Raw genomic sequence first — 12,198 nt, forward strand, 5'->3', positions numbered from 1 at the left:
GTGTACAGTGACGTCATGACGCGGTTCCGTCACCCGTGGGAAAGCGAACAGGTGGTGCCTGTGTGTGCTGGTGATGTTTTACCCGAATGTTTGTATATTATCATTTTGAACCAGGATCGCGGGGGTAGCGACGGACCGGGAGACACGGCTGTGAACTCAAAACAAGCAGAACCAGAACACACAGCTGAACACACAGTATATTGATGGATGTTGTTTTTTTTCTTCTGGGCGATGCAACAGTGTAATGACCCCGTCGATAACCGCGGTAAAAGTTGGTTCTACGTGCAGATGTTCGACAGACATTCGTCCGGACCTCACGGGGGAGAGCGGCGGATCGCGTCCCCGGAACGAGGCGCGGCTTCGCGGGCAGCGGCGGCGCTGAGCGTCGGTCGCTGGTCCGATGGAGCGTTGGGGATCGCGCACAAGTGACAAGACTCGAATTGAAATGGAAATAGCTTCTCTGTCATGTGACTGAGGACTCCGAAACGAGCTCATCAAATCACTCGGACCGAGGCTAGACGTTGCACAGCCTTTCGATTTCAAATTAAAAGCTCCTGTTTTATTTAGTAATTTATGTATTTATTTATTTATTCATTGGTATAATTGAAAGTTCAATAGCTGTTCTATCATGTGACGTAGGACTCCCAAACGAGGTCGATGGTACTAAGATACTTAAGACTTAGACTACATTTTGCATATGCATTGTAAATAACAGTTGTGTACACTAGGTGGTAGTTGATAAATTGATATATTGTATTATTATTATTATGATAATATATTTTTGTTAATTGTGACACGTCCCTCCATAGTTCCGAGTGAACGGTGGCTCCTTCTAGCCGCACGGTGGCGCTGTTCTACGGTGTCGACGCGTGCGCGGCGTCCCGGCACCGGCAGAGCCGAGGTGCTGCCTCTGAACAGGAACTGACGTGCCGCCTCCGCCAGTGCGCCGAGGATCTGCAGCTGCGGGAGAAATGGCTCCAAACAGCCCGACGCCGCCGAAAGGTAACACCTCGCTCGGTTCGCCTAAAAGTTTGGGAGTAGCGGTTCGAGGGTTGGACTCGTCGGTCGCCGCCATTCGCCTTCATGGCCGCGACTGCTGTCGTTGTTATTGTCCCGCACGAACGAACACACACACACACACACACACACACACACACACACACACAAAAAAGCCGAGTTTTCCTGCTGTGCTTGACTTAGTTGGCAGATCACTCACTGCAGCGCTCGGGACGGGGAAATCAGTGTCGATCAAAGTTTTGCGGGGGAAATCAAGTGTTTACCTTCGCGAATTGAACGGGCTGTCTGTTGCTGTTGTTGTTGTTGTTGTTGTTGTTGTTGCTGCTGCTGCTGTTTGTTATTGTTCGGGGTTGGTCCGGTTCTGCTAACATGCTAACCGCTAACGGGCTCAGAGTGGAACTTGCTGTGACAAGTTGGTGTCAAGAGTTGAACTGTGGCTCTCCACGTCCGGTAAAACAGTAAGAAGTCATCACACCTGTCCCTTCAAGCTAAAGCATAATAATTAAAGCATTAAAATGCCCAAATACCGGAGCACAGAACTACTCTAGTACGTTGGCATTTCTACTCGAGTGAAAGTGTATAAATACCGGCTCTTTAAATGTATTATTTATTATTATTTATATATTATTGAAAGAAATGGAACTTATCATATCCAGTGCCCTGATATAACTATAATAGATATAAATACGGCATTATAGGTTAAGTAATAAAAGTACTATTGTACCTTTTGTCTGCATACGAGTGCTCATGCAGATCCTGATTACAATTTACACAAAAAAATAGAATAGCTGGTGTCAGTCATTTTCAAATATGAAAACAAATAAATCAAATTCCTGTTTTGTTTTGTTTTTTTAGCTGAAATAACGAGACTGTGTTAGAAATGTAATAGGGCAAAAAGTATTTATATTTGCTTTGAAATGTGGTGGAGTAAAAGTTCAACATCCCTGAACTAAATATACTTAATTGAAAAATGTACCAAGTAGAGTTTATTCAAAATACTTCTACTTTGTAACTTCTGTTACTTTCCATGACTCGGCTGAAACAGATCTGTTGATCGTAGGTTGAACGCAAGAGAAACTAAATGGACACAAACACTTTTTGAGTTTTTGGCATATATTCAGTTACTTGGGTTTTATCCAACAGGTGCACATTTAACACAAGTTAGCAATTACACCTCAGTTATGACCTAGTACATATTACATACAGTCTTATCCGTGGGTTTTGTTCGAGCAAAATAAATAACGGTGGATTTGTTTGCGAAATAGCAAGTCGCTGTCGGCTTTGACCCATTATGTTTGTTTTTACTCCGATTTTTGCAACTGAAATTATGTTTAGTATTATATAATCTATTATAAATCCACTACATTATTGACCCTGAAACTACAGGGTAAGTTTTCTTGAGATGCTGTTGTGAACAGTTTTACAGCCTGCTGGGAAAGTGCTTCCTATACCTTACTTCACCCTGTATCGAATAAAAACAAGACATGAAAGTAACACAGCTTGAACTATTACAGACATGAGGACAATGGAGCAAGGGAAGTGATTAGGAAAAAAAATATTCAATCGTAAAATTCCAATATATATATAGTCAAATACAAGGTTGCATAGAAATACACCGACGTTATACTGCATGTACTGTATAAGGTAGGTCTGGAAGTAAAGTGATCTATTTCTGAATTTGAATGAAGGTTGACAATTATTTTTCACCAAAAGATAAAGTTGACCTAAAATAACTTTATATTTGTGCAAGGCTATTTGCGAAAGTCATATTGTTTTGGCATCTTTTTCAATCAAGGATAAACTATGATCCCACTGAGTTATGTGGGTACTTCTCTTATCTTCAGGGGATTAGCTTTCTGTTAGAATGCTTATTTTTGTTTCTTTTTTAAGCTTGGCATGTGAACAAATATAGTGTCTGTGGTGGATTTTCCCAAGTTAAAGCACTCTGTAGAATTGTATATGCCCCCCAACTGAATGTTAACAGGATCTTGTAGTCATATAAACTTGCAGTGGTTATTTATTTCCTATTTTAAAGATGTTTTTTTGCACTTTGATCAGCGGCTCTGTAGTCAAACATCTCCTTGTTCTTCAGTAGTGAGACTCGTTCTCACCTGTCCTATACAAAATATTCTGAAAAAATATTTTCTCAATCTGTTAGTTAAGTAATCTTGGGAGAGGTCCATGATCCCTGATTTCTGTCTGCTATTGTGACCTCTGAATGTTGAATCTGTTCACTCATTTCACTCATCAAATTTATTTATGGCTATACTGTACTGGAATAGGACTGATGATGGATACACTGTAATACAAGGGAAGCATTGCAAACCTAAATAATACAGAATTTTTTTACACTGTACTTCTCATACAACATTACTATTTATCATTGTCAAAAGTTCTAATGAGTATACTTAAACACAGGAATCTGTGCTCTCTGTTCTTGTTTCCGGGCGAAAGGTTGTCCAGAGTTTAAAGTTTCCTTTTTGAAACAGACCTGATGGTAAGATTTGTCTACGGAAGCCACTGTTCCGTCGAAGTCCCCTCACGTATCCCCAAATGACATTAGTTGAATTTGACACATTCCAAGAGCCTATAACTTTTTGTAGGATTAAAAACGGATGCCATTATGGGACATAACAATCATGTTTTAGTTTAAAAACTATTCCTTATCTATCAATTTTCAATTCTATCTAGGCCAGTTGTTTGGCAGTTGTTTTACAGATTAATTTATAGGCATGTAGGACCTTATTGTTTTTGCCTAAGGGCTCTTAGAAAGGACTCCTACCTTTGTTTTGTTATGTGTGATTTTCCTTCTGTGCAGTTTTTAATGTTTTTTTATATTATTTTCTGTGGTCTTTTATTTTCTGTATTCTCTACTATTTTATCTTTTATATTTTTCTTTTCTGTACTCCTGTTTCTAACTTCCTATTTAGATTTATTTTATCTTTAATCTTTTTGTTGTACAGGACCTTAACCCTAATAAATTAAATGTACTTACTTAAGAGATGTAAACCTGAGACTTCTCAGGACAAATTCCTCTATCCCAATCGAGTGGTAAAGAGCAGTACAAGTTTGGTAATATACAGATTCACTATTTCGGGCAGAGCTTGAAACCTCTTACAGCAGAAGTACAGCCATCGGTTAGCCCAGTGAGCACCAAAATACATGGGCATTTATTTTTCTATAATAACTCCCTGAGCTGTGCTGTCGGCTGAATGCGGCTTTAAACACTCCCAGTTCAATAAGTCCCGCCACATTGTCAGTGTCTGCGAAAACCTTGCCCCAAGCTCTGATATTAGCACAGCTGATAAGACAGTCTTGGCTGTGACACAAACATATTGGTAACATAGAGAGGGAGCGACGGAAAGAAAGAAAGAGGGTGCCTGAGTGCCTTGCATGCCAAATTCCTCAGCTGTACAATTGTGCTAGGCTAGCCTGAGTCCCAGCACAGCCAGCCTTCTTCACCACAATGGGGGTTGTGGCAGGGCGGGGTGGGGGGCTCAGGAGAGGCCTGTGCCGCCTGCGGGAGAGAGGGAACTCACTCAACCCTGGGGCTGTGATCATTGGATGAATGGGTTGCTTTGAGAAAGCACTGTCTCATTTAAGGAGCACAAAGCACACTTCCCACCAATGTGTTTCTCATGTCATGGACTTGGTGCAGCCTGGCCTCTTTCCTGTCAGAAGCTAATTAGTAAAATAGTAGTTAGGATTGTGCCATAGTGAAACAATCGTGAGTTTTATTACCGCTCACTCATCCTCTAACAAGTTCATGTGACTAATCTTGCATACACATTTTTACATTGTTTTGATAGGATTACTCTATTCTATGGAAGGTACTGTATGCCACGTGTCGCCCTCTTACAAATTACATCGTACCTGATTGTTTGGTTTCTCGGATAGTCCAGTGGCAGCCCCAGACAACTGTGACTGTCAACAAATGCAGTCTTTCAGTTTTCAAGGTCAACAACACATAGTCCAATAGATTTGTTGTTGTTGTAGTGATTACCTTGAATGCACTAATCAATATGCATGCAGTAAACACTCTGTGCGTGGGTTTGCAACGTGACCTAATTGTTTCCTTTCTCTCCAGGGCCAACAGAATTAACTATCAGTTGTGCATACACTGTGTACTGTAACACAGCAGCCAATCAATAAACAGTTCTGAAACAGGCCTGAAACTTGATCAGAGCACCATAGACTTAAAGACTCGGCTACCGTTTTTTTGTGTGCATAGAATTGCATTGAAACTTACAAGTAAATTCCTTGTGACATTGAGGCTTTTACCAGCCTTTTATGGACACCCTTTGCTCTGCCTGTACATTGTGTAAGCTGTGCTGCTATGAATTTCCAGGGCAGCATGACTCAAATAACCGTAGTGAGATTTATTTTGTACCTTCCTCTTTCTCTCTCTGCCTTGGACTGTCAGCTAAGTTGAGTCAGCTATTCTATTGCCAACTTTATAGCTAAGACGGTCAGATTATGGGTGCGCTGGGAAAACACTGTCTTTAAACTATGTGATGGGGGGGGGGGGGGGCAAAAACAAAACATAAATATGTCACCAATTCTCAATATTATTAAAAAGTATGTTTAAAAGTTTATTTTATTTTTTTTCAGGTTTTTGAAGAAGCTTTCTCCAGCCTTGCAGCCACACCGATCTTCAAGAATTTAGTCATGGCACCTTCAAGTTGACACAATGGCTCAGATATCCAGTGGTAATGGGTTCAATGTCCCCAAGCCCAAGGGGGTTGTGGGTAAAGAAGAAGCCCTGCGCATGGAGGAAGAAGCTTTAGCAAAATTGCAAAGGGAGAAGAGACTCACTCATTCATTGTCAACACCCTTGTCTTCCTCTGCACCTTCCTCATCCTCCTCTCGACCAAAACCAGCTACATCATCAACCACTACTGCTCCACGACCTCCAACCTCCAATGTCAGACCAGAGAAAGACCTCATTGTCTTCCCGGAAACCAAGAAACTAACAGAAAGGGATAAGTTCAGGGATATTGATGTTGACAAGCTAACAGATGAGGAGCTTGAAAAGCTCCTACTGGATGATACCGTTGGAAAAGTGTTGCGCCCCTCTTCGTTATTGGGGTTCAATCTTAACGCCTCCTATCCTGGTGGTTATGTCTGTAACCCCTCCCCTTTCCAAAGTAGCCAGTGGACACCTGTTCTCACCACCCCTTCAACTTCCAGTGTCTCCACTCCCACCCACCAGCCAACCCAGATGTTCCCCTCTACCCAATTCCCCAAGCCAGTCACCTTCCAAAATGGCTTGAACCCCACAATGTCTCCTTTCATGGCCTTACAGACACAGCATCCAGCTTTCCTGGCTTTCACTCCGATTCAGACCTCCGCTCCCATTGTCTATCAGCAACCCGCCATCAACCCGGAGATGGCCAAACTCCTCGACAAGATAGCCAGCACCTCGGAGTACGTGAAGAACTGGAGGTCGGCGAGCACCGACCTAGATTCGGCGCCGGCAGCCGCTGCCTCCCTGGCACCCCACCCGCCACCTCAGCAGCCTTCAGCGGTAGAACCTTCGAGCATCAGCCGCTTCGAGTGGCTTGACCTCGACCCACTTACACAACACAAACACAAGACTGACAGTGAGGAAGCCTCCCCGGCACCGGGTGTGGCTGTGACCACAGAAGGTGGTCCTGCTGGAGACCCTTGGGATGCAGTGCTTGAGACTGTAGGCGATAGCAGCCCGCCCACTGAGGTGAAAGCATCCCCCTCTGTTCGCTCACAGTCAAGGAGGTCATCAGCGGGGGAAACTGTCACCAGGAGCCACTCACTCAACATCCCGAGGACCTCATCCCAGAACAAACCAAACAATCAGGTAGGATCGCGGTTGAAAAAATTGTGGAAAAGCACCAATACCATTTTTTTTCCACTACCAGTAGATTCCAAACTTCTAAGTATCTTGCAGTGCAGAGTAGTGATTGGATCTGTTGCCTTGACAACAGTATGCTGAAAACGTAAGTTGGGGCCATCAGAGGCATTTAACACGCTTCTATCATCAGAGACATCTAACATGGGGGAAAAAGGCAGGTTTTGGTGGTATTTTCAGACTTTGATTCACTGTTTTCAGGGCAATATCATACATCCAGTATCATGTGCACCCCTGAATCTAAATGACAAGCGAATTTCATAAAGCCCATTCACGTATGTTCCACATTGTTGGCAGAAACAGGCAGACAAAAACACTATACAGAGCCACAGCCGTGACACAGAACCAAATATCAGTGAGCCAGAAGAGATGACCATCTTCTTTTTCAGCCACAATGCTAAAAAAGCTTGGCTTGTTACTATATATGCTCCACGTTCATTTATCAGCTGCGGCAGTAACATCCCTTCAAATATGCTGCCCTGTAATTAAAAATTTCATGGTGGTTAGTTGCCCAGTGTTTGACCCCACTTTAGCTCAAACTCAATTTATGAAGAATTGTGACTTAAGTAGGAAAAAATGGCTAATTTATTATGGTGAATATTTAGACCAGTCATGTGGGGCAGGCCTGTGGGCAAGTGGCACAGAATTCTGTATTCGAGTACCAAATATCCCATGTCCTTTTCCACGAAAGATAAGATAGCAGGGATTGCCAGTGCTTTGTCGAGGTGAAGTTGCAGGATATTTTATGTGGGGCAGTTTCTCAGCACTGACATGTACATGACAGAAGCCTAACATGAGGTCATTGTATTTCCTCTTCCTTGTATTTCTAAGAGGTCAGAGTAACCAGAAGTTGATTATGTCCTGCCCAGTAAGATTATTGAGTAAGGCTTGGATGAGCTGTTCTGTGAAATATTCAGATTTTATTTTTATTTTTTTTTATTTAATCTTTTATTTCTACAGTGCGGAAAAAAAAGAAAAACATTTCATGTTCTCATTGTGTTTCTGTATCAGGCCAGAAGAATTGGCAAGTGTGGAATTTTTCCCTCACCAGGCAGGGTGATAATTAACCTTGCAGCTGTTTAATGGATCATTTTCAGGGTTTTACTCACTGCCTTGGAATACCAGGCAACGATGAAGGGGTATTTAAAATTGCATTTTCAGGCCTCGAAAGATCCACAAGTGTATGAAATGTCTTAAAAGGGTTTGGACATGTCATGGAAATGTGTCTATAAATACACCCCAATATGAAAGCAAAAATTATAAATGCCCTTCGGCTGAGTGAGCCTTTAGAGCAAAGAACCTGAAATCAATGTTTGGCATGAGAAAAAACTATTTTTGTTTTGTTCAAAGGCCACTTCTGCCTGTCTTGCATGGCTGAGGAATGTCTGTCCTGCTGGAAAATAGAAACTGTTTATTTGCAGTTGGCCTATATGTTACGTCTAACTTCTAGTCTGTCAGGGACGCGTTTGCGAAACACAAACCGTTGACGATTATTCTTTTTCCACTCGCAGAAATTACACTGCTTGGCCTTTTATATCAGTGGAGATGTTTCATTTGAACATATGTATGTAAAAAGATCTTTGGCGAAATTAAGTCATTTTCATTTCAACTATGCTGTGTTTGAGTGTCAGGAGATAGCGTAAAGGAGCGTAAAAGAGACTTTTCCAGAAGTAAAATATAAGATCATGACTATAAGACCTTGAAATGATTGTTTCCCGCAAATTGTTGTTATACAAAAAACAACAAAGAAAGTAGTCAAGGTCATCTGCATAAGTCCATACGTCATACATCTTCTTTGCTTATATAGTGTCAGGTTACTGGTAATGACTTTTGGCAGTATCATGTAGCTACACAACCAGGACCTGGGCTCTTGTCGGTGTAAGAACCCCAGTCCACAAGATGATCAAGCACAAGTGAGAATAGTTGCAGCAAGTCACAGCCACATCTCTGTTTGATTTACATCAAATCCAGGGTCAGGTTAGCCAAGGACAACATTAAATAAGACAATGTGAGCGGCAACAGTAGATGGTTTCAAAGCTGCATCATATACTCAACTCAATCCTCCTCTCAAACACAACATTTTTTTGGCTCTCTTAGTACCGTAGCACTGTTCATACATCCTACAGAGGTCAAAACTATCATAGAAATGTAATAATTATTGTATATCTGGCAAGGCTGCTGGGAGAGCATGTGTGTTTTGTTTGCTCCCCTTGTCCCGTATGTTGGCATGGCAAAGAGTGTTGGTACAAGCTGGAACAAGCCCACACCCACAGGGCCTACAAGGCAGCTCATTTGTTGAGCGCCAGACCCCCCCCACCCCCCACATCGCCACCACTTCCATACCTGAGGAGTTGCTATGCCAACCCTATACTCACGTGGTTTGCGCGTGTATGTTTGGTGGAGAAATAAAGGTATCGCAGAGGTGAGCGCTGATGCTGGCATTTGATATTCGTCTCATACCAGTGTAGAATAACAGCAAATATCTCCAATGTAGAAACTCGATGCCAAAGGCCATATAAAAATGCCGGATAGGAAAGGAGAATAACTTTTTGATCCCTACAAAGAAGCATGGTAAATGACTCTCAAAAGAATAAATGATATCATACAAAGTCTGAACTATGAGGGGGAGTTTTATAAGAATCTGTTTTTGTCTATAATTTGATGTAAGTAATCACTGAGACGGCTGTGACAAACATGATACAAACATTGTTTTTTATTATTATTTAAACTTACCACCCAGCCCCTATGGCAAGTCAAATTAGAATTTTGCCACCAGAAAATTTAGATAGTTATCGACAAATATTTTTTTTTTGATGTTATTTTAGCCGTGAAAAGTTGGATTGAGCAACTTCACAAGCTGACTTGCTGACAAGGAGACCAAAAGATGCTTTAGATTTACCAACCCCGGCCAGAAGCTCTTCGTCATTGGCTGGCAGTAATTCCAAACCTTGTGAGGGAGGAAGATCAGCAGGAGTCTTGGGTGTTAAATTACGGTACGGATCCGGAAATGAGACACCCGCCCAACCTCTCTGTTACAGAATAAAGAGGTCTATCCCGAACCATTTATTAATCCCTCACCACACATTTGCACATGTGGCACCTGGAATGCCTTCATCCACCCGCTACGCCGTTCTATTTCACCACTCTGTTAGGTTTGGTAGGAGAGACTCCCAGCCATCGTCAGAATTTACCAGTGTTTGTCTGTACGCTTGTTTTCATTTTCGTTTTTCATTTTCATTTCACACCCCATCACATACTTGCGATTTTTCCGCATGACTGTTTTTTCAAGCTCTCATGAAGCACAATATACAAGTGTTCACAGTTTAGAGTCGGGCGATGGCTGCCAGGCCTTTGGTGGGGTTGGCAGACTTGCGCTGTAAGATGTGGCCGTGCGCGCAGGCGGATGTACGATGGAACAAATGAGTTTGAGCTCGGAGGCTTAGTCACAGCGAGGCTATCGACCACGTAGTCTCTCTCTCTCTCTCTCTCTCTCTCTCTCTCTCTCTCTCTCTCTCTCTCTCTCTCTCTCTCTCTCTCTCTCTCTCTCTCTCTCGTCTTTCTGTCTTTACTTCAACCTTGATTGTTCTGTTTCTACTATTTGCTGTCCATCAACCATTCCTCGTTGCTCTCCTTCATTTATTTCACCTCCGTTTCTCTCATTGCGGACCCTCCTCAATGTCTCTCTTTAATTTGCTGTCGCTCAATTCTTTGCATTTCTGTCCATCATTCTGTCACCGTCAGTCGCTGTGTTCAATGCAGTCTGTTATTTCTCTCCTACTGCCATCCCTCTCTCTGCCTTATCAATCGCTCACTTTCTTCTATCCCGTGTCTACTGTTCAGCCTCTGTGGCATTCCCTTCCCTGGCTATCCTTTCTTTCTCACTCTTATGCACTTTTTTTGACTTCCATTCTTTGTCCTCTTTGTTTCAAACTGACTCTGTCTATTTCTTTCTCTGAGTTTGGGTATTGAGTTGCTGCGTTCCTACTTGAATTTAAAGCTTGGCTTTAGAGATAAGGACAGTCAAACAAACAGCACTATCTACAGTTTGGCCGTCACGCCTCAGAGCCAGCTCTTGGTTACCGCTGGCTTCCGCTGTGTTACAGTTTAACACACTTAACTAGGCCTTGTCATTTTCCACGCGTCCAAGAATCTTAATACGAGCATGATCTATGTACTGTACATCTATATGTGATAATTTAGGCTTATTCTTTTGTGAAATTAAACAAACAAATAAAACATTTGACACACTACAAAATTGTCTGTCAATATGACAATTTCTGAGTTCTATCACAGTGCAATACCACTGTAAGGCACTGAACAATAATATCTGCTCAGCCCTACATTATACACACTCTAAAAGGCGGTGCCTTTGCTCGGATGAAATGATTCGCAATTTTGAAATCCTCCGCTCACAATAACAATAGCCCTTTAGAAGCCCATCCAGGATTTCTCATAGTCCTATACTCCCATATTCTAATCTCTGCCACATTGGCACTAATTATCCTCTAATTACACCCTTTAACTACTCTGCGTCATTGCACCGCACAGACACCCTTTCACTTTGGGCGCGATGCAGGAAGGAGGAGTGCAGTTAAAATCCTTGTCCAAAACAAAAAAGATTCCAGATACACTGGCAAGCACCATTTTCAACCCAGCTTTCTAATTGTTTTGGTGTGCTCTGATTAACTTTTTTCTTTTTCACAGACAAACAGTTAAAACATCATGAACTCTCCGGGACTGAACTACCTCCACTGTTGTCACTGGCCTGCTCTATATACAACTATTTATGTAGCTTCTTGGCCTCAAAGTCAGTATATCCCATTAACCACAACATGTACCTAATGCAGGGAAATTGAGTTAGAGGAGATAGATTTAGAAGACTTCCTGATTGAAAAGGGAAGTCAAATTTGTTGTCATTGCATGTGGTCTCCCTGAAGGAACGCATGAGATGGTTGCAAAGAAACTGCCAATTTTCTTTTGTAATTTATATCTGTTAATGTATATGGAAACCACTCAAAAGTATTTCAACTAGGTATTCAATTCAGAGAATCTGAAGGCGCTCACAATATATCAAATTCATTTAATTTCTAATATTGTGCATGCTATGATTCCAAGGTGTGTAATAGATAAATAGAATAAATGTGGCGTGATGGTGAATGTGTATGTGGTCAGTGAACAAACATGGTCAGCAGTCTTCATTAGTGCTGTGTGTGAAACTGCAGTAAGGAACATATTCATTCGTTTTTAATAGAGGGGTTGTGCAGTGTCTAATTTCTGGAGTTGTACAGTAAGTA

General features: G+C 42.0%; 1 protein-coding gene across 1 annotated transcript in view; it reads left to right on the forward strand.

Annotated features, from left to right (window-relative positions):
* Positions 1-936: 936 nt before the first annotated feature.
* Positions 937-12,198, forward strand: part of pik3c2a (phosphatidylinositol-4-phosphate 3-kinase, catalytic subunit type 2 alpha) — a 44,550-nt gene continuing 33,288 nt past the window's right edge. Inside the window, exons 1-2 of the mRNA XM_080001686.1 lie at positions 937-1,002; positions 5,629-6,853. Of these exons, the coding sequence (XP_079857812.1) occupies positions 5,708-6,853 (1,146 nt within the window). The 5' untranslated portion in view covers positions 937-1,002; positions 5,629-5,707. The remainder of the gene's footprint in view (positions 1,003-5,628; positions 6,854-12,198) is intronic.

This window comes from Zeus faber (genome assembly GCF_960531495.2).
Source record: "Zeus faber genome assembly, chromosome: 6".
Classification (NCBI taxonomy): domain Eukaryota; kingdom Metazoa; phylum Chordata; class Actinopteri; order Zeiformes; family Zeidae; genus Zeus; species Zeus faber.